The 22,524-nt window shown below is 41.9% G+C and overlaps 1 protein-coding gene across 6 annotated transcripts in view; it reads left to right on the top strand.

Annotated features, from left to right (window-relative positions):
- srfb (serum response factor b) overlaps nt 1-22,524 on the top strand; it is a 45,652-nt gene that overhangs the window by 6,099 nt on the left and 17,029 nt on the right. For all 6 annotated transcript variants that reach the window (XM_021311279.2, XM_021311277.2, XM_012853810.3 and 3 more), the window contains exon 2: nt 5,073-5,339. In XM_021311279.2, the coding sequence (XP_021166954.1) occupies nt 5,073-5,339 (267 nt within the window). The remainder of the gene's footprint in view (nt 1-5,072; nt 5,340-22,524) is intronic.

Raw genomic sequence — 22,524 nt, 5'->3', positions numbered from 1 at the left:
GATTATTCTGGAGGCGCTGCAGAGATTTGTAGCTTTCTCCATGGTGGAACATGGCGGTGGCGGTATCATGCTGTGGGGATTTTTCTCTTCAGCAGAGGTGAGGAAAGCTGTTGGCGAGCTAAAAAAAATAACAAAGCAGTCGCGGACGAAGACCTGTTAGAGGCTGAAGGGGAAAAAAAAAAAAAAAAGAGGCCTACCTTCCAGCAGTCTGCCGAACCTCGATAATTACAAATCAACGCGTCGACTCACATCAGTTTTGTGCAGACGCTGGTCTGGTTATCAAGGCCGCGCTGCGTTGCGAAAAGGTCCACAAGAAGGAAGTCTGACCGGACGCTGCGGCTGTTACCGGATCAAGATCCTGAATTTTAACGAGCTAAACTGGAAACGTTGGGCACTAGACTAGGATGATGTTCCGGTGAATTTCACAATAAAATCCCTGCTTGGGTAGCTTGTCTAGTGTAAATAGAACAGCGACACAGAAACTTGAGGAAACCGGGGGGCTTTTGGGGGAAAGAAACAGGACATTTAAGCGCACGGATGGCGGGTTTTGGCCCCAAAAAAATGAAAGCCGTGGCTGTTTTTCTTAATCTTTTATGAAGGATGGCAACAGACGGGACCACATGAACCTCTGCTCTTGCCAGTGCCGTGTCCGCAGCTGGCCTAGGAGCTGTGCGGGAAAACTGGATCTGGATCAGGACCGCAACCCGCGCCACATTCAATGTGAGCCCGGGGTAAAGCCAGTGCTGCAAGGAGACGGTTTGGAGCACAGCATTTTGGTGCGTTAGAATGGCCTAGTCAAAGTCCAGACCCAAATGCAGTCCAGAAACTGTGGCAAAATCTATTGTTGTTGTTCTTCACGGGTAACCTGACCCTAGCCAGACGGATTTCGCTCCGCCTAGCTCCACTCATCCATCTGGGACCTCTCCATAGGAATTGCCTTTATTAAAGGCTGGGCCTTATAAAAAATTCTTGCATATGATTGGATAAGCCACTTGTCTGTCATCTTTATCGACGTGCTATTTCAACCACTCACTGAAACTAACCCGTGACGCTGATGAGAGCGACGCAGGAAAAAACAAAAAGTTTTTTTTTTTTTTTAAATGTGTTTGCGGCTCTAGTGGCACGTGTTTTATTGACAGTGAGCTGACAGGAAGAGGGGGGAAGACAGGCGGCAAAGCGCCGCGGGTCGGAGTCGATCCCGGGTCGACCGCGTTGAGGACTAAAGGCCTCCTAATATGGTTCACGCTAACCGCTGGATGCGCCCCGGAAAACAAAACTTGCCAAATCCGGTCGGGAGAAGGGCGAAAACATGGTTTCCACCAACAAAAGCCTTCAGAGCCGTTCTCTGATGTTCTTTTAATGAAACAATATTAGGTATATTGGACAACACAGAAGAAATATCAGCATCAATGTTAACGTTTGCTTCCTCGGTGCGAGCCGCCATTGTTGTCTGAATCAAATCAGTCTCACGGTCGCTTTTCCTCTACGTCTCTATGAAACTCCAGCCCTGCGTCCTGATTGGCTGGACAATAAAATTGGTTGGAGAAATCCCTCTCTATGGGAGATGTCCCAGATAGATGTGAGTGAAGCTAGGCGGAGCGACATACAGCTGGCTAGGGTCAGGTTACTTCACGGGTTCTCTGGAACCAATATGGCCGACGTGGAGCTAAATTGCAACAAAGACTTTAGGTAGAGACTCCCTGTTACTGTCAACAGAAAGGTGGCTCTGTAACATGTGGGGGGCTCAACCTACATAAAGGCCCCTCTTTCAGAGCGTTACTTTTGCACATAAAACCGATATATTTCCAATAAAATGTAAAGAAAAGTGATGCAAGAACTTTTATATGAAAAGAGCCGAAGAAGGAACCCGGCCACACTTAAACCAGACGATCTCGGCCAATGAGGGCGAAGGGTTTCTCTCCCGTCTCTCTTTCCGTCCAGTTGGAGAGCGAGCGTCCTCTTTAGGTCTGCTCTGTTTGTTTTAAAGATGTTATGAAGACAAATTACTGCCACTAATGGATGTTTTCATTCCTGATTACTTTGCTGTTCCTGGAAGCGTTTTCGTGCAAAACTGTGTAACAAGCAGCTAATGACTAAACGGCGTCGCCAGAAACCATCGTTGTTTTCATGAAATCAGGCGTTTATCATTAAAATTTCTGCCGGGACCCAAAAATCATTTGGGGGAATGTTTGATTTTAACGTTTCTCTATGAACCCTTTCCAGCTCAGGGACGTATGGTGGTGATCCCGGGGATTAATGGGAAACCTTCCCACTGTTTCTGAACTGTCATAATTCTTTTAGTTCCAATTTTGATCTGTTTTATAAAAACAGAATAAAAAGTTTTCTCAAACACTTTTTATTCTCCCGTCAGGGATGGGAGCTCAACATATCGGCGAACCCTTATCACCAATGCGTTTTAAATTGTCCTCAGCAGCCCATGTTATGCAAATTGTCTGGTTTAATGTTAATTTCTGGTGTTGCTGCTAGGATAAATTGACATGCTCTGTTCTGCTTTCCTTGAAGCTGCAAATAGCCGCCGTTAACCTCTGAGAGGCCTTATTCTGACGTTTGTCACGTAGCTGAAAGTCCAAATCTAGTGTGATTGGTCATCTGAGCCATCAGACGGTTTGAGGCAGCCGCTTGTGCGTTTTTTTTTTTTTTTTATAAGACGTGGACCAAAATACAAAAGGACCTGAGATTGGGCTTCAGACAAGAACACGTTTCTGAAAGTTGAGTCCAGAAAGTAAGAGTGTGACTTTTCATGGGGTCAACAGTGAGAACTCTGGCCTCTAACTCCGACGTCATTACGTGACAGAAACACACACGGATGATGAAAGTCAAATCCGGGCTACAGACTTCTGAAACAGAACTACACTGCAAAAAGGGATTAAAAAGTAAGTAAAATATTCTGGAAATTAGTGTATTTGTCCTTGATTTGAGCCGGTAAATAATCTTATCTGCCAATGGAATGGGTATTTTTACCCCTAAAATAAGATAATTGGGTTTACTGCACTTGAAATAAGATGATGAAGATGAGTTGTTCCTATTTTAAGTGCAAAAATCTTATTCAGTTGGCAGATAAGATTATTTACCTCCTCAAATCAAAGACAAATACACTAATTTCAAGAAAACTTTACTTACTTTATGCTTCATTTTTGCAGTGTATCCCTTCTCACTGGACATTTTTTGGTATTTTCGTGAAGTGGGCTGTGCTTGTACGTCATGTAACGCAAAGGATTGTGGGATTCCTTGTAGCTTCTTAGTGCCAGTAAGGAACACTGCAAGGTTCCTATGCTAAAGAGGAAGCATACAGGCTCCTTTTTCCTACCTCCTTCCTTACCGACTGAAGTGATCACGGCGAACGTTGACGTACTTCCGCTTTGACTAAAGAGTCCTTTAGCCAAGTGAGGTATTCAGATGGAGCCTGTGTCCCATTTGCAGATAGAAATGATGCGCACCAGTTCGTACATCCTTCCGTCCATCCATGCACAAGACTGTCCATCAAGTTGGCTCTTCGGCTGCGACCTGGTAGTTTCCATCTATTGATGTACATTGCAAAAAAACGGATCTAAAAATAAGTAAAATGTTCTTAAAGTTAGTGTAATTGTCCTTGATTTGAGCAGGTAAATAATATTATCTGCCAATGGAATGAGTATTTTGACCCCTAAAATAAGATAATTAGACATATTGCACTTGAAATAAGATGGAGATGAGTTGTTCCTATTTTAGGTGCAACAATCTTATTCCTTTGGCAAATCATCTTATTTACCTACTCAAATCAAGGACAAATGCACTCATTTTAAGAAGATTTTACTTATTTTAAGTTCCGTTTTTTGCAGTGTAACTAGCCATTCGTCTGACAGTGTTCGTCCATCTGTCCAAATAGTCTCTGGCTATTTTGTCCATCTGACCACGGCTGTCCGACCAAACCCTCATAAGATTATCCAACGTCCGGCCAGGTGGCCCGGCTTGTCTTACCAACCTCCTGTCAGTTTCTCCGGCCACCTGTGGTTGTTCACCGGTCCATCCGTCCCATCAACCCTCCCAAATCGGTTTGTCTGTCCCTTTTCCACAGTAAAACACTGACCAGTGTAGAAATGCTTCACAAATTCACAGTGAAGTCTCGCATTCAGTTTTTTTTAAATTGTTTTTTCCCTTTATCCAACTATGTAGAAAACTCTGGATGTTTGAGTCTGGAGATGCTTTTTTTTCTCCCTGATTAACCTTAATTAACTCTGTCCTTAATGAAGTCTGTCCGTTTTGGATCTTGGTCAGCCTCCTAAAGGGGGAGGTGCTGGCAGGGAGCGGATCTGCGTGCTCCCCAAAGGCAGGACGTCTGACGGACGCGATGTTTAAGGAGGCACGGCGTGAACGAGACGAGACGTGTGGCTTTTTATTACTGCTCAATAAAAGCCTTTCATTTGAATGTGATTCATCTCCCGGCTCTGTCTGACAGAGGACTGCACTCCAGCGCACAATGGTCCCTCTGTCCGCTCGCCCGGCCGCCCTGACTACTGCAGCGTGCGCGCCCCGGCCGCTCCTCCACAGCACCAGGAGCATCCTCCATGCAGCCGAGGACTCCTTCAGATCAAAAGGCGGTCCTGAGGAGTGCAGCTTCATTTCTCGTGTGTGTCGGACGGAGCTGAATTGTGATCAGCGTGTTGTATGTCGAACGATAAAGACGGTCGAGTCTACCTCCGTTTTTAAAAGGCCGGCTCCTCCAGCCATCTGGAGCGCCAACATCCTCCCCCCCCCCCCTGCTTTCGCAAACAAGCCCTGCGCTGTCTCGCATCTATATCACACTCTCTATTCTGGGAGTCTTATCTTCAGATTCGTGGAATACGTCACAGGTCACTGCAGGGGTATTTATAAATTACACTGGGCTTTTTTTTTTTTTTTTTTGCTGTTTTTTCCATCCGTTCATTTTGGGGATTTTTTTATTTTTATTTTTTTTTAAATATTCCCTTCACTGCTGAGAATAATTCATCGCTAGGAAGTCCAAATTTGGTGTGCATTTTTTGATGTCTTGGTCAGAAAGCTCACTGTTCCTGATTTATCTCCCCCCCCCACAGGCCTATGAACTCTCCACCCTGACGGGAACCCAGGTTTTGCTGCTGGTGGCCAGCGAAACGGGCCACGTCTACACGTTCGCCACCCGAAAACTCCAGCCCATGATCACGAGCGAAACGGGCAAAGCCCTGATCCAGACATGCCTTAACTCGCCCGACTCGCCGCCGCGCTCCGACCCCTGCATGGACCAGCGCATGAGCGCCACGGGCTTCGAGGAGACGGACCTCACCTACCAGGTGTCCGAGTCGGAGAGCATGGGCGACAGCAAGGTGAAAACGCTCAACTTGATTGATTCTGCTTCAGTGTATCGCTCTCTGTCTCTCTCTCTCTGTCTCTGTCTCTCTCTCTCTGTGTGTGTTGGAGAGCTGAGGTTTAGAGAATGATAGATGATGATGAATATTGTAAGAAGTGTCTCTAGAAAAGACCAAGGTGGAGGAGGAGATGAATCCAGCTGATTAGCAGCAGTACAGGAAAAACGGTCGACTCTAAGCGAAAAGGTTTCTGGTTCAGGCCTGTTGTTGTTGTTGTTGTTGTTGTTTCTGAACCTTTTTCTACATTTTCACTCATTGCATCCTGAACTTCAGTGTATTGTAAAGGTTTTTGAAGTCTTACACCAGATTCTCATTCATACTTTAGGCTTTTCTAATGTATGATATAAACCAACGGTTCCCAAGTTTGGGGTCGGGGACCCCCGGGGGGAAGCAGGAGCCACAATGTCAGAGAGATACTTGTTTTAATATAGCAAATTTATGCCTTTAATTGTGGATTTTTTTTTTCTCAAAAATGTACAACTACTCAACATCAGAAAACATCAATTTCTTTTCTCACAAATATATTTTAAATATTAGTTATTTTTTTCTGGAAATGTACTCCTGTTCCCAGTAATTTAATTTCTTAAATCAATAATGGCCGTAATATATAAAGAACATTGAGAATAAGCACGGTGGGGAGAGACTGTGCCTTTTTTTTTTTTTTTTTTTTTTTTTTTTTTTGGGAAGAGTTCTCATAAAATGACTATGTTCTCACAATTTTCTGACTTCATTTTCTAACACGTCTATCCCTTGTGGGGTTGTGAGGGCTGGTGCCTATCTACAGCTCTCACCGGTCTTAATTTTCATAATTTAGGGGGGGGGGGTGATTGGCTAAGTTTGGGAACCCCTGATCTAAACCCTTCCACCGCAGCTTTGGCTGTAAGTTTAGAGTCAGTGTCCAGCTGGAAGGGAAATCTCTACCCCAGGGTTTTTATATATGGAAAGAAAGCTCTTATACTCTTAGTTAAGAAGGAGATCAGTGATTTTTCTCAGTCTGCCTTTTTTATTAATCCTTGCATGGAAAGAACAGATGATGCAGACTTGTAACGCTGAATTCTGTTCCAACTAAAATGTCTAAAAAACTCCCTCGTATACATGTTATCTATATGATATGTCACACCACTGTTTCTCACAGGAACGTCCTCAGTTACTTCATTTCGGCTCCAAGGAGCGCCGTTTTTACTCCTATGTTAACTCCTAAACTAGACCTTCAGATTGAATACTTTTTTTCAGGTCCCAGAATGTGATGAAGAGAAGCTTCTTTCAGAATTTCAGTAAACGGTCTCAAGTCTTCCTTTTTTTTCCTGATCGTTCTGCATTTAGCTCCATCCTTCTTGCCATCAGCTCTAACCAGCTTCCCTCTCCCTGCTGATGTAAACCATCAACGTCGCCGCCACCCCCACCATGTTTCACGTCCAGGATGATGTGCATTTGTTGTTTTTTCCTTTCCACATTTGTGCAAAGAGCCACTAATAGATGCCACGTCACACCTGAGCTGTAGATCTCTGCAGCTCCTCCAGAGTTAGCATCACCATAACTCCCTGGTTTATGTTGGTCCACCACATGTAAGCCTGAATAAATATATCGTTTTTTGTAGTAATGGGACATTGTTCAAAACCTCTGAGGGCTGTGGATGCTTTTAAAAGGCACTGCAGGTTTTTTATTTATTTATTTAGATTTTTAAAATCTCAGATGTGGAGATTTTAAAAACTAACCAGCTTATGTGAAGGGAATGGTCTCTGACACATTGCCCTGGTGACCTCTTCTCATTCAGAAAACAAACCCCTCCTGCTGAAGATAAATCCCAGCAGGTCTGGGCTGCGTTAGGATAAGAAACAAGTACCCAGCTCTATGGAGGCCCCCTACTGTCCTGTTTGCTCCCCTGATAACGTTTTTTTTAAGCCCTTTAAACTCAATCTGAGCAAATCCACAAATTAAAGCTTCACGCCGTCTCGCTACAGTGCTCCCACCACTGAATGTTTCAACATTGGTGGTCAAGTTAAAGCGGATTAAAACGATATTATTTGGACTTGGAGCATAATGCATAATAATTAGCAGTTGGCTAATGTGGATTTTATTTGGGAGTTTCAGACGAAAGGGGACTGAATACAAATGCACAAAACCCAAATTTATTTATTTTTAAAAGGAGAAATGGGTGGGGGGGACAAACACACTTTCACAATTTTATGCTTTTTCTTGTTGGTCTGTTGCAACAAATCCCAGTGAATTACACAGAACAGGGTTCCCGCGGATCCTTAAAAAGTCTTAAAAGGCATTGAATTCTGTAATATAAAACTAAGGCCTTAATTGGCATTAAAATGTCTTAAATCAATCTTTCTTAGGTCTTAAAATTGTTACCAGGTCATAAATAGGATTTTATTTTTGTAATCCTTACCAAACAGTAAAATAATTGACACAATTATAATTTTTTTTAATTTACCAAACGGTTCAATGTAACCATTATTGGTTCTGTCCCGATAGCGGAACCAATAAAAACTGTTGCGGCCGGACCATAGCTGCGAAAAAGAGTTGGCACTGCTTATGTTGTGGTTTTTAAAACTGATTTATAGTTTATATTAGTAGGGAACAAAACAGCGTTTGTGAATTCAGGTCAGTAGTTAAAAATATATCTGTAATTTGTGTGTTTTTTAGCTTTCTTCCTATATGGAATGTTTTTCAAAATTTTAAACATGTCTACTGGGCCAGAAAGTAATGGTTTATGTAAAAATTAACATTTGGGTAAAGTTGTCGCAACCAGGTTTATCTTGTTTATCGTGAAGTTGGTCTTAACTTTTTATTTCAAGTGGCATTAAAAAGTCTTAAAAAGTCTTGAATTTAACTTGCCTTATGCTGTAGGAACCCTGCAGAAGGTTCACTTTTTTGCACAACAAAATGTGGGTGATTGTTTTGCAGGCACTGAACGTAAACTCCAAATCCTTTTTTTCATTTATATATATATATTTTTTTTTGCGGCTTGATCTGCAGCAGGAGCTGTATCTGCAGCGCCCGGTTCGCCTCTTGCACCTTTTGTGCAATCGCGTGCTGGAAGCCGATATTCCCTGCGCTGTTTGCTCAGCTTAAGCGTGGCCCTTTGAAGACAGACGCTGGCGGGGGCCCCCCCCCCCCCCTTTTGCCCGTCCGCTGTTTTCGCAGGGCGACCAGCTAATGCGCGGCAGAACTCCCGTCAGGGATGGGAGCTCAACCTTTGCATGTTAATCCACTCTCATGCGCGCTCCGCTCATTGATAAAAATTAGATTCTGCCTCTGTTGCCATATATGGTATGGTTTCCCTGCCTGCACTCTTGGCTGAGGCCCCCTCGCATTCCTTATACGCTGCAGCTGTCTTTGGAGTCCTGTGATTTCGACCCCTTCGCTCCACTCCACACACACACACACACCCACCCCCCACCCCCTAAACCCTGTCGTTTAAGCGATACGGCGGGGAGCTGCGGATGCAGATATGGCCGAGTGGGCTGGAAAGTCTTCACCAGTGCGGGTCGCCCTGCTTCACGTGGCGTCTATTTAGGAGGCTGGCGGGGGATGCTGTCACCGGTGGAGTGCTGAATTAATCCTGTGAACCCCCTTTTTTTTTATTTGTGTGAGATCCATGTCTGGATCAGCGTCGTTATAACTGAGACCAGGCAGGTGGATCTGAGTTTTGTTTTGATTTTTTCTTTCTTTTGAGGGATCATTTCAGTGCAGTGGGTCCGCCGCATGGCTGCTGCCGTGCGGGCGTCTGGACTCTGTCCGCCTTGAGAGCAGCGTGTCATGCATACAGACCAAGCTAGTCTAAACAATTCAGTTTGCAGAGGCTGGTGGGGGGGAACCAGACACGTTTTTGGTTGGATGAGGGGGGGGGAAGGAGGTTTAGGAGATAAGTAGAGACGATTTAGTGCTGTGAACACAAAGCGTTGGAAGCTCAAGCAGAAACGGCCGTTTCATCCCAAGTGTAGGACGGTTTTAAGATGTTTCTGTTTTTAAAACCTGCTGTAGAAAAGGCCAACAGACCCCCGAATGGCAATGCACACTGCTAGTCAGCTGGCTGAAAACAAACAAAAAGAAATGCACGTGATTGTAAATGTTCACGGTTGGTATCAGGCCCCGGCACCTGAGTGAAGTTGGCCCCCCCACTCTCTTCAAATCAGACAAAATTGGTGTCAATCAACAAACGAAAACTTTTGCTGCACAAACCAGCACAAACGTTTGACACCAATTTTGATTTGATGAAGGTGGGGGGGGGGGGGCTGGTTGACCTTTTGACCTTTACCTTTTCATTAATATCTTCAAAACCAAAGCAGCACAAATGAAAATTTTTGCTGCTCAAACCAGCACAAACGGAGTCGAGTGGATTGACACCAATTTCGTCTGATTTGAAGAAGGTGTGGGGGGCTGGTTGACCTTTGATGACCTCTAAAAACATTTGTTTATATCTTTAAAATGATAGCGGCACAAATGAAGATTTTTGCTGCACAAACCATCACAAACGTTTGGCACCAATTTTGTCTGATTTGAAGAGGGTGGGGGGGCCAACTTCACTCAGGTGGCCCCGGCTCGGAGTTTCCTCCGGCTGTCTGAAGGATCGATTGATTGAAGAGATCCCTGCTCCTGCGCACTGCCGGTCAGCTGGCTGGACTGCCACAGCTCTCCTTTGCTTACAAAAAACGGCACCAGCTGCAGCTGTTGGTATATATTTGAAGCGGTGAAAAAACAAATTAGAATGGCATAAAGGTTTAATATTATTATTCTTAGGGGCAATAAACACTTTACAAAATCCTGCTGAATTTAGCGAGAGTTTCTTTGCTGTGGTTTATGTACAAAAACCGACACGGCGATAAATTGGTTAGAGCAACGTTATTAGAACGGTAATGAATACGGTCTTTTAGCTGCAGGGATAATTGTTGTTTTTCTGCTTTTTTTTTTTTTTTTATAAAAGCGGTTAATGTGAAACATTTTTTTAATGGTTGCATTAATACCTTGATGCTGTGCAACTGTGGGATTTTTTAAAACAAGGTTATTATACCATTAGTCTTACAGCAGGCCGGTACCAGTGCTGAAACCCTATATCACTCTGATTAGCTGTCTCACTGTTACAGCTGGAAAGTGTCATGGCTGGCAGATTAATTATTACCCAGTAAACATCAACTTGTATTTGTCGCTCGGTAAAGAGCAGAACATGAAGAAGGTGATGCCTTCTTTGACGCCTCATTAGCAGGCTTAATACAGGAGGATTTATGAATTTTTTGTTGGGAAGCAAGCTTGGTATGCATCGATGCTGCGAACTTAGTCCGTGCCGACTGGCCACCAGTCAGACTCGGCCAGTTTTCCTTTTTTAAACGGCTTTGACCAGTGGTCGCCGTTTTAAAATGTCAAAAAGTTAGTCCCCCTTGTTCATAAGATGTTGAAACTGAAAATACTTGAACAATTCGTAAACACAACGACCTTCTACTACATGATGCACCTTGGGAGGGCTGCGTCTGCAAGCATTTACTACCTCTTCTGAGAAGGAACCTGCACACAATTTGTTTTGGTGGATGGATGGATGGTGAACTGCACATTCTGCTGGAGCTCAAAATGTTTTTGGAACATGGCTTTGTAAATCTCTCCTGATTAATAGATTTCAATTACTTTGTTTCAGATCTTTTCTTTAATTATTTTAACCTACTTTGTGTTGGCGAACAGGTCCCGTTGAATTTGTTTCTTAATTATATAGGTGCCACAGTGCTCCGGCCTGACATTTTTAATTACTCAGGGTATCTTTGTCTGATTTATATATATAAAAAAAAAAAAGAAAAATAGATTCACACCTATTGTGGATGTTTAGTGGCCGAGATGCTAAAGCTCAGGAGTGGTGGGGATGTCGTGGTGAGTTTCATTGCAGCAGATATTACAATATCTGCTACTCTGAAATCTGAGATATTGCTATTGCACCCTTCTATTATTTGGCGCTTATCTGAAATCGGGTTGAGTTTATAAAAGCAGTTTTTAGCTGTGATGCCCCTGAAATATTACAGATAGTAAATACTTCCCTCCAGTTAGTTTGTTTTCTAAAGGCTGAAAACTGCAGAGATCAAAGCTCTGTTAGAGAAACCAACTCTAGATCCATGGATAATGAGTCCCTACAGGATCAGAACTAATCCACTGTTTCTGGAAAAGATCATTGAAAATGGTTGTGGTGAACAAATGTATGACTTTATGATGAAATGAATCTCTTCAGTGATTTCTAGTCAGGCTTCAGACCACAGCACAGATACTGCTCTGCTAAACGTTTACAACGATGCTCACCCCGACTGGAACGGCTCCAGAACTCCTCTGTTGGTTCTACTGGATCACAGTTCTGCTGAACACAGTTCATCACAACATGTTGATGATCCAGCTAGAACACTGGCTGGATTATCTGGTTCTGGGCTAAACTGGTTGAGACCATATTTGGCAGACATGGATAACTTTGTGCTCAGAGACCAAGGAGCGCTGCAGCCGGATCCGGAGCGACTTGAAGGGACCAGAGAGGAAAATATTTGGATCATTGCAGCAGATATTACAATATCTAACAGAGATATGGCTATTGCACCCTTCCATTATTTGGCGCTTATCTGAAATCGGGTTGCGGGGTCAACTAGTGAGACCTCCTACTCCCCAGCAACACCCTCCAGCTCATTATGGGGGATTCAAAGACACTCCCAGACCAGACAGTTCTGGGTCTTCCTGCCTGTAGGACATGCCTGAAAAACCCCTGTTGTGCTGTTACACACTATTTTAAGTTATTTAATGTTTAATAAATAACTCTGTTAGGTATTGTCTGGTGATTATCAGACCAGTTCCAGACCAGCTTTTCTCTTAGCTCGGCCTGAGTCGAGCGCCCCGCGGCGTCTCGACTCAGCTTTCCTGCAACGGCTGAGAAAGGTTACAAGCAGACCGTCTCCATGATAGTCGCCTGTTTAAGTTCTGATGTTGGTTTCACTGAAAACACTTAGTCTTGGTTGCACTGCAAATGTTCGTAGATGTACAGTACGAACCCATTCAGACCCAGGTGGCTGTCTCTCCAGTGCGAACCACTCCTCACGAGGGCTCACAGGCATGGAGGATGTGAGGAAGACGGCTTTGTTGCTCCAAGAAAGTGAGTCTGTAGCTTCTCACATTTCAGAAACAGCCTGATTTGTGTCTCTCCTGGCTTATTTCACAACATCCCCAAAGATAGGTACCTGATCAGATGCCCAAGCCACCTTAACTGACCCCTTTCGATGTGGAGAAGCAGCAGCTCTTTGAGCTGCCTCTGGTTAACAGAGCTCCTCCCCCTCCATCTCTAAGGCTAAGAGGAAAGCTAGTTTTGGCCACTTGTATTGGGGTCTTGATCCAGACTTCATGACCATAGGTGAGGGTCGGAACGTAGCCGGACGGGTAGCTTTTTGTTTCCACACCACAACAGATCGGAGGCGTACTGCATTGCTGCAGAGAAGCCCCCATCCATCTGTCTATCTCACGTTCCATCCTACTAGTGAACAAGACACCAAGATGCTTAAACTCGTCTGCTTGAGGCAGAGACTTGACCCTTTTCCCAGAGGGGGGGAAATGCACCTTTTTCCGGTTGAGTATCATGGCCTCAGACTTAATGGAGCTGACTCTCATCCTGGCCGCTTCACTCTCAGCAGCGAACTCCTCCAGTGTCGCGCTGGAGGGTATGACCTGAAAAAGCCAACAGAACCACATCATCTGCAAAAAAAGCAAAGATGAGATCCTGGGGTTCCCAAACCAGACCCTCTCCTCTCCACGACTGCGCCTTGAATAGCTCAAACAGGATCGATGATGAGGGGCAGCCCTGGTGGAGTCCAGCGCGCTCTGGGAACCGGTTCCACTTTGTGCCGAGAATGCAGACTAATGGCGTGCGATCCTAGTTTTGTTTGGCCAACACATCCTGCCCTCCAAAAAAAACTTTGTTAAAGATGTTAACATTATTATATTATTATGCCTCCTGCACATCTTCAGTTTTTCCTTCTTTTTTTTTTTCTTTTTTTTTCCGTCTATGCCAAATTTTTTATGTAGGATATGGCTTGAAAGCAGAATTTTGTTTTTTGGTCTGGGTTATTCTTGGACAGGGATAACAAGTCTCATAACTCGTGCATGCTTTAAAACATCCATCTAAGCAATGAATGCTCAGTATGCGCCGTTTTTTTTCCCCCCTTTCTCACTCCGCGCACCTCTTCTCCTTACATCCTCCCTAACTGCTCGTGCTCTTGGTCTCATTGCTGTTAAAAGTTGCAATGCCCATAGCCCGGCTTGAGCTGCCTAATTAATCAGGAAGCGTCCAGGTCGATGCCACCGTCCTGAGTAAACCGCTGCCATTCTGTCTGCAGCTTGGTTTTAAAGAGCCTTTTATCCAATATGTTGCACCAACGCTTATAAATGCACTGGAAAGCAACATGATGTCACCTGCCCCCCCACACTTCCACCCCCTTATTTTACAGCGAGCAACTGGACAGGTCAGCCGCCATTGGCTGCACCTCCTCCACTTGGGCTGCCTTGCCTTTTTTAGCAGTCCCAAATGGAGCTGCAAATTCCATGTTGCTGGCAGGGTGACAAACTGGGAGATGGGAGCCAGCAAATGGGAGATTAGAAGAGGGCCAGTCACCAGTAAGCTGCACAATGGCCTCTCACACCGACCCTGGACCAGCCTGCCAGTTGTCACCTTCAGTTTGGAGTGAATAAACCCCTCGTGAAAAGGGAATTATTTGTCTGTCTTCCCCCTAATTACTCAAATTTACTCTCATTTGAATCAGTGTCTCTCTCTGTTAAGTGTTGGGAAGACCAGAGGAGGCTCCCCCGCCCCCCACCTTCCTTTTCTTTTCTTTTTTTTTTACATTTACTGAATGTTTTAAAAGACGGAGGTCATCCAGAGACTTCCTCGTTTGTTTCCCGAAATCGATCTCGATGTTCGACTAATATTAAAAGTAAAGGACTTCGTCTTTGTCTCTGTACTTAAATCCATCTGTTGTGAAATGGATTGCATTACTGGGTAAGGAGGCAGGTCTTATTTTAGATGACTCGGCGCTCCTCTTGCTCAACTATAAATCTGTGACATCACTTGCTGTCCTAACATATTAAGAGCCAGTTTATCAAACAGATTAGTGTTAGACTTTTTTTTTTTAATCATCCATCCATCAAAACTTCTGTTCTTGTCCCTTAAACCAATCAATCAACAGCAAGTATTTTGCTTTTTTTTGGGGGGGGGGATTTTAATAAAAGTCTGAGAAAATGAAAAGAACCTACTTTGATTTTATGCATAAATGGGAATATTTTAATTCTGTAATTTCTGGTTTAGAGAGTTTAGAAATGTACACTGCAAAAACTGATCTAAAAATAAGTAAAATGTTCTTAAAGTTAATCTTATTTACCTGCTCAAATCAAGGACAAATGCACTATCTACCAATGGAATGAGTATTTTAAACCCTAAAATAAGATAATTAGACATCCTGCACTTGAAATAAGATGATGGAGATGAGTTGTTCCTAATTTTAAGTGCAAAAATCTCATTCCATTGGCAAATCATGTTTTTTACCTGCTCAAATCAAGGACAAATACACTAACTTTAAGAACATTTTACTTATTTTTAGATCAGTTTTTGCAGTGTAAAATATCTATTGTTTTGGTAAATATTTAATGCAATAGAAAGCACATTAGACACATAGTCTGTAGAGGTCACCGACTTTCTGCTAAATTGATGACTGCAGACCTCCTGACTCTGTGACTTTCAAAATTTGCATCAAAATAAACATTATTTTGATGCAATCAGTACTAAAATTAATTACATTTTCTTAGATTCTCATTTGTATCAATTTTTATTTTTATTTATTTGAAAAGTTGCCCCCACTGCAACTTACCTGGGGCTTGACGGTCAAAATGGTGACCTTTAAAATCTAAAACTCTTCTTACATTGAGTTTGCCAGAGAAGAGCCTTTGGGACTCTCTTTAGTCAAAAAGATGAAACCAACAGTGTTCTGGGGTATTTTTGTCAATTAGGGAGCCAATCACTCACATATTATATAAAATACAAATAAAACACACAGATGTTGTTGCATTGTGACAAAATGCACAAAACGTCAAGGGATGTGAATACTTTTGAAAGCCACTATGCCTGCATCATTGAGCCTGCAGCACTTCCTTTGTTGTTACATTCAATGTTTGGTACATTTTATGGTATAATTAAAACATTATGTGCATTAAATGTCCAATGGGACTTCTGTGCCGTCCTGATTGATGCGTCGCTGCTTTACGCCACATTGGCCCAGGTTACGGTGTTCACTAGGGGTGGGTATTACCAAAGAAGTCACGATTCAATTCGAATCACGATTCACATGCCATGATCCGATTCTATCACGATGCATCACAATACTTGAATTATTGCTATGTATCGCGATGCATTGCGATATTTTCACTGAACACTGTTAGAAAAAATACAAGCATTACCAGTGGCTGACTGGCTGTGTATGATCTGGTCTTCAATTGATACATATCTGAAAGAAACTGAATTCATACATAGCCGTATTTATTGAAACGACTTTTGGAGGTATTGCCATGAAAACAAATATTACTATTACTGGAGTGGACACACTGACAAAAAGTGTTTAGGATTTATAAAACTTAAAATAACAAAATAAAGATAATCCGTGCCGTTTACATGGCCTCAGTGGTCCTTTTAAACTAATGAAGTTGTATTCCACTTGTTTTTGGCTGATGTTCGACAACCAATCATGCAATTGTATTTTAATTTATTTTTTTATATTAATAATCGATAATTGGCGTCAAGAATCGATGCAGTAGATCGCGAAAAATAGAATCGCGATGCATTGTGATGAAGATTTTTTTGCCCACCCCTAGTGTTCACTCTGCACCACTATGATATAGAGCTGTGAAGTTGACCAAGAGGTTGGATCAAACAAAGCAGTGGCTCGGTGGAAGCCCTCCATCAGAGGTCACACAGATGGTGACCGTCAGATTGGACACGCTGGGCAAAGGTAGGAGGACTCTACGTGGCACACCTTCTGGAGCTGCCCCTCCCAGCCGCTGACGACGCGTCCGCAGAGCAGGAGCAGATGTTCCTCGCTCCCCTGAGAAGTGTAAAATATGGAAAACTGGAACATGATGACCTTGTCGTGTCAGTGAGCCATTTTCTTGAATAGCTGTAAGACCGAGCGTTGCTTCCAGAAGCGTTTGAGGCCCGTCTGAAAAAGCGGGGACTTTTATGAGGGGGAAGCCGTGCTGCCTCATCTGGTCTGGTGGGGGTTAATTTGCCCCTCAGAGGTGCTCGGGTTTCTCTCCAGCTGTCTGTGCCCTCAGCTGTTTCTACTCCGTCCCCCCTGTGATGCGTCTCACCCAGATCGGCCCCCGGCCTAGCCCGCCACTCTCTCTTTTGTTCTCTGACTTTGCTGCTTCCTCGATCTCCTGCTCGCTTGTTCTGGAGCGAGTTACTCGTTAGTTTGACTGAATATTAGCTGAAGGGTCTCCAGGGGGAGTGAATATGTTAATATGTGGTTACAGCTGCGCCGTGTGCTCTGTTGTGTGAATGTATTTGGTTTTCTTGTGGCGAATTGAACAACTGTGTGCGCTCAGGTTGTCCCCCCCCCCCCCCTCGGACGCTTGGGCTGCTGTTTAAGTAAACCAGTGAAGGACCTTGGACTAACAGAGTCTGGAGCTACAGGCCTTTTAGCTGTTCAAAGCTGTGCAGTTTTTGGTTAATTTTACTTTTTTAATAAAGGACCATGTTCTTGCCACCCTCACCTTTTTACAGACCAGAAAACTTTAACGCAGCTAAGAGTTTGAGTTAAAATTACATCTTTATACCACATTTGTGAGCTTTAGGATTTGACTGGACTGTTTATTTAAGGATCCCTATTACTCCCTATCATAATAGAGGCTATTTGTCCCGGAATCCATCCCACAAGCATTATAGTAAACACCCAGTGTTGAAAGCGATACAAAAAAAAAAATACAGAAAATCTAAAAAACTAATGCAAGTTAAAAGTTGCCAGAACAAGTCGATAACTGCAAGTATTGTCTTTAAGCAAATAAACAGTCTACATTTTCTACATCAAGTCACCACATCCAGTTTATCTATTATGGATTATGTCACATTCACTTTAAACCTCTTATGATCACCAATTAATGTTTTTTAAAAGGCAACATGTTCCAGTATAAAATGGTTCTGTACGTCGCTGTTTTTCTGAGGGCACTAGATCTGGGCAGAGGTAGTGTAAAAGTAACAGCAGAGACTCGTCTAGTATTAAAATTTATATTTATAACTGTGAGAAGAGGCCACACGGTTAATGTAAAACTAAAATCCAGATTTTATGTAATGGGGAAAGAAGGCTGCATGTTAGTCTGTCACAGGCCTTCATAAATGACAACCATCGATGCAGAGTTAACATTAGTACTAAAATGACAACCAAATGCTAATCTTGCCGCTTTATTTAGAACTAATTGCAGTTTATGTAGCTCTTTTTTTTTTTTTTTTTTTTTTTTTTTTTTTTTAATTAAGCATTCAACCAAACAACTGGACAGTATTCAAGGTTACAAAGAACTAAAGGAGACATACAATGACCGTTACCCCAAACTTTTGCAATGTTTCTACTCATTTTAGTCACAATCGTGTGAATTTGTGTGGACCACTAAAGTCCCGGTAACTTGGCTTCTTTAACTTGTTCTGTTAGTTTTCCATGTGACAAAATATGCAACATTTGTCTGAATATTTAAAGCCTTATACCAAGCACTTTGAGAATAGTTTAAACTGTAATGTTTTAGAAACAATCACCCATTCAGAAATGGCACCTCACCTACTTGATCATTGATATAGTTGCATCATCTGCATATACAGTAATCCTTGCCTTTGATTTATAGTATTTTTTTTTTTTTTTTGTATACATGACATGCCCTATCTATTAAATAGAGGACCAAAGCAGCTACCTGGTGGAGCTCCACAGGGAAGTGTTACAAAATCTCAACAATTCCCATCAAACATTACACAGCGTTTCCCATTGCTAAGGGTAATTACTCATAAAGTTGATAGAGAAAAATCGGTTTAGAAAAAAAATCTGCTAAGCCAGAAAGAAGTACACTAACCACTAGTTTTTGTCTTAAACAATCATCAGTAAGAGCTGTCAGTGCTACACCTGTAGACTATTTGTATGCATTCAGAACATAAATACTATTTATGTCAAAGTAAATGACATAAATGAAATTCCTAAAATAATCGGTAAGATACTTATGGGTCTGCTTTGTTGGCAAGTCAGAGGTTCTTCTGAATATTTCAACTTTTTATATATATATATATATATATATATATATATATATATATATATATATATATATATATATATATATATATATATATATATATAAAAATCATAAATCTGGATAAACAAATTCATCAAAGAACAAATTGAAAATATGACAAAGGCTTAGCTATTAATATAGCTGAGACTGACGTTATCAACCCACAAGGTTTATCACTGTTGATTGTTCTAAAAACATTTTTGATTTAATCTTCTATTATATTTTTACATACAAAATAGCTGTTTTTTTTTTAATGTGACAATCTCCCACTCACTGGGGGTATCTCATCTCTAATCCCATTCACTTCTTCTAGGAAGTAATTATTAAAGTAACTCACTATTTAAAAGCCTTAGCAAGAGCTGTGTGATCCAGTTGAACATATAAAAGACCTATTGCTCTCTTTACCCCTGCTTATCAAATCATTAATTGTTCTCCATATGTTTTCTTTTTTTTCTTTACCATTATTACTACACTGCTCAAATTTGGTCTGGTAATGTTTTTTTTTCCTTTGGCAAATCTATCGTACATTTAGAAATTAAATTAAATGGGCAATCAGCAGAATGACCAGACATAGCAAAGGTTCATTTTATTCCTATCTTTCATCTCTTTAATCATCCAACCAAGGAGGCCTTACAGATCTCAGTCTTCTTATTGGTGCATGTTTATCACACATAGCTGAAAAAAAATGTGCAAAAGCTATTTAATGCTTGCTCTGCATGTCTAATCTTTAATACACCATCCCGTTTTACATTTGCCACGTCATATATATATAAAACTGTGCTCTTTAAAAAGAGGTTGGTGAGAGTTGTAGCTGCTCTCAGATCCTGTGCAGTAGCTCCATTCAAATGTTTGCATGGGCGAAAGGTCTTATCAGACGAGTCCATGCTGGAGCAAGCACCTCTCACCCACGTAATCAGTCACGTATAAAAACCAATAGTAGTTTGCCAAGACTAGCTAGTCCTTTCACTTATGGTATTGGATAGTGTGCATGCTAAACACTCACTGTGTAGATCCAGATGATAAACCTGCATTATTGACGGATCTTTTCTTTTTCTTTAGTATACTGCCTCTCAATCCAGAGGTAGGGACTTTGGACTATATTTAGAGTATCTGGCTTTTCAAACAATGGTCTAAAACCAGGTGGATGGTTTTAATGATCAAATATTGCAAATGTTATCACCTGGAAGTTGCCCTCAAACTGCTGACAGGTTGTAAATGACACTGGGAAACTGGGGCAAACTCCACAATGCAGCTCCAAGTACAACACAGACGTCAGACGGGTAGTTGTGAAACCAGAATATCAATCAACGTTCTTGTTCAAGTCGCTACGCCTTGGTAGGCGGGTTGTTGCATATTTGTGCATCGGAATATTTCAAGTGGTTGCTTTCAGGAATTTCTATTAATTTTCGTGTGTTCTGACAAGGTTGGTGTGTTTCCTCAAAGCCACGGCTGGGATGGTTGGCGAGACCCAGACCTTGGCAGACTGTTTATTTTCTGCTTGAGCTTCCTGTCCCCAATTTCATGTATTACTTCCCAGAGTATGATTAAAAAGTATTTGTGGCTGACGCATTCCTGACCAAAAACAGAGCAATGAAAAAGGCCCATACCATGATACCTGCACCATTCTGTTTTATACATGTTTTTTTCATCATTGTCATCCACATACACTACCAGTCAAAAATTTAGACTTACCTTTGTCATTTAATGGCTTTTCCTCATTTTTATGACTTTCTACATTGCAGATGCATAGTAAAGACTCAAAGGTATATAGAATTACGTATAAAACGCAATGTTGGGAAATGACTCAAAACAACTTGTACATTTTAGCTTTTTCTAAATGCCCCGCCTTCTTTTGTCACTCTTGGCCTTCTCTCGGTGAGCTTCATGAGGTTAGTCACCTGAAATGGTTTTCCAAAAGTCTTTGAAGGGGTTCCCACAGGTAGTAATAAGGTTGGAAGGTGAGTTCAAACTTAGACTGGTAGGATAATTCTCTCCATTCACCAATGTTTTCCTCCCTTCATAAATCCATAATTCATAAATTCCTTCACTATCAAACCCTTCATCCATAAGTCCGTCTGTTTGTTCATCAACCGTCCCTTCTTCCACCTAATCGTTCGGACGTTCATTTGTTTATTTACTCAGCCATCTATCAATCTGTTTCCCTCTTGGAGCTCATTTTTATCCCATCTTTGTTTTGTCTTTAATTCATCTACTCATCCATTTTTGTCATCCTTTAATTTGTCATAGATCCAGCCTGACGTAATCATCGGTCCGTCCAGTCGTTTGTTCGTCCACCCAGTCATACATTATCGTTTCATCCAATCATCCGACGAAACTTGGAGCTTTCTTTCCTCTAACAACATCCACATGGAAGTGTTGTAGTCAGTGCAGCTTGTGGTGATGCATTTAGTGTCTGGAATAAAAGTTGGGATTCTGAGTTTGTGTCTCTGTCCACACGTTTTCTATCCTTATTTGCTTCCTTTGTCCTGGTCTCTGTTTTTTGCGGGTTTCATATTTAAAGTGTAACTCACCCCGATGCAAAAGTGTAACCCCACCCCCAGACAAATTTTTAAAAATTACACCAAAGTGGGTAATTTTTAAAAATTGAGGGGTGAGAGGTGGGGCTTAGTGAGGATGAGCGGTGGGGGTTAAACGAGGGTGTTGTCTGGACAAGGGAAAATGCCAGCTAGCTTAATTAGACATATTGAGGCATGGAGAGTGAGCAAAGTGACGCTGGTAGTTACGGTGCTGATCTGCCTTTTGAGGTGGAGGACAGGATGAGTCCAGTTTCTTAGTGGTAAAGTGATCTTAGCAGCCTTATAGCTAATGTGCTAACGTTCAAAGCGGTAACAAAATTTACATTATAATTATCTCAAGTCAGTAATCGACGGTATAAAGCATAAAACAATTCTTTGAACGCTATGATCAATGCTCACTGACATGCTTTTATACTCAGAACGCAGGGCTATGACGACAAAAGCAAGCACCGTTTGAACCAATAGGAACATTCAACTGCAATAGCCACCGCCGACACTATATATATATATATATATATATATATATATATATATATATATATATATATATATATATATTATAATTTTTTTTTTTTTTTTTTTGTTAGTATTTTATTTTGTCTGCACCATCAACACAGTCAAATTCCTTGTAAGTGCAAACCTACTTGGCAATAAACTTGATTCTGTTTCTGAACCTTAAGAGGGCAGCACTAAGCCGGATGTTTCAGAACTAAACAAGGTCGCATGAAAATGTAAAAAGTTGCACAGTAACATTAAAGTTGCACCGTTAGGCCCAGTTTATACAGTTTAACTAAAAAAAAATTGCTGTTTTTTTTTTTTTTTTTTGGGTGATTTACACTTTAAAGCCCAACTTGTATAGACATATCAGCCAAACCCTCGTTGTGAACCTCTTTGTGTCGATGCTTTTGAAGTGGCTGGACTGGAGTATTGAGCTGTAACACAAAAACTCTACCCTCCTAGATAATTTCATCTGCAAATTGACATTTTTCAAAGTTTTCAGTGTTCAAAGATTTAGCTACTTTTTTATTTATTTAATTTTTTTTCTAGTGTAGTTCAAACAAGATGCCGGCTCATCCTTCCCACAGTACCCATCTTTATGTTTAAGTTTAGGAGTCCCACCCTCAGAGCTCTGAACCCACACAGAAATGCAATCTCCTAAATGCTTTCTGATACGCAGGCCTGTTCCCATCCTGCTATTAAACGCACCATTAGCGTCATGTGGTAAGTGTTGGTGTGAGTGCATACGCCGTGGCACCGTGGGTTTAGTTGGGCTTTTTGGTCTCAGC

This window comes from Fundulus heteroclitus, chromosome 22 (assembly GCF_011125445.2).
Source record: "Fundulus heteroclitus isolate FHET01 chromosome 22, MU-UCD_Fhet_4.1, whole genome shotgun sequence".
Taxonomy (NCBI): Eukaryota; Metazoa; Chordata; class Actinopteri; order Cyprinodontiformes; family Fundulidae; genus Fundulus; species Fundulus heteroclitus.
Note: the sequence above shows the minus strand (reverse complement) of the source record. Positions and strands in the feature narration are given on the sequence as shown.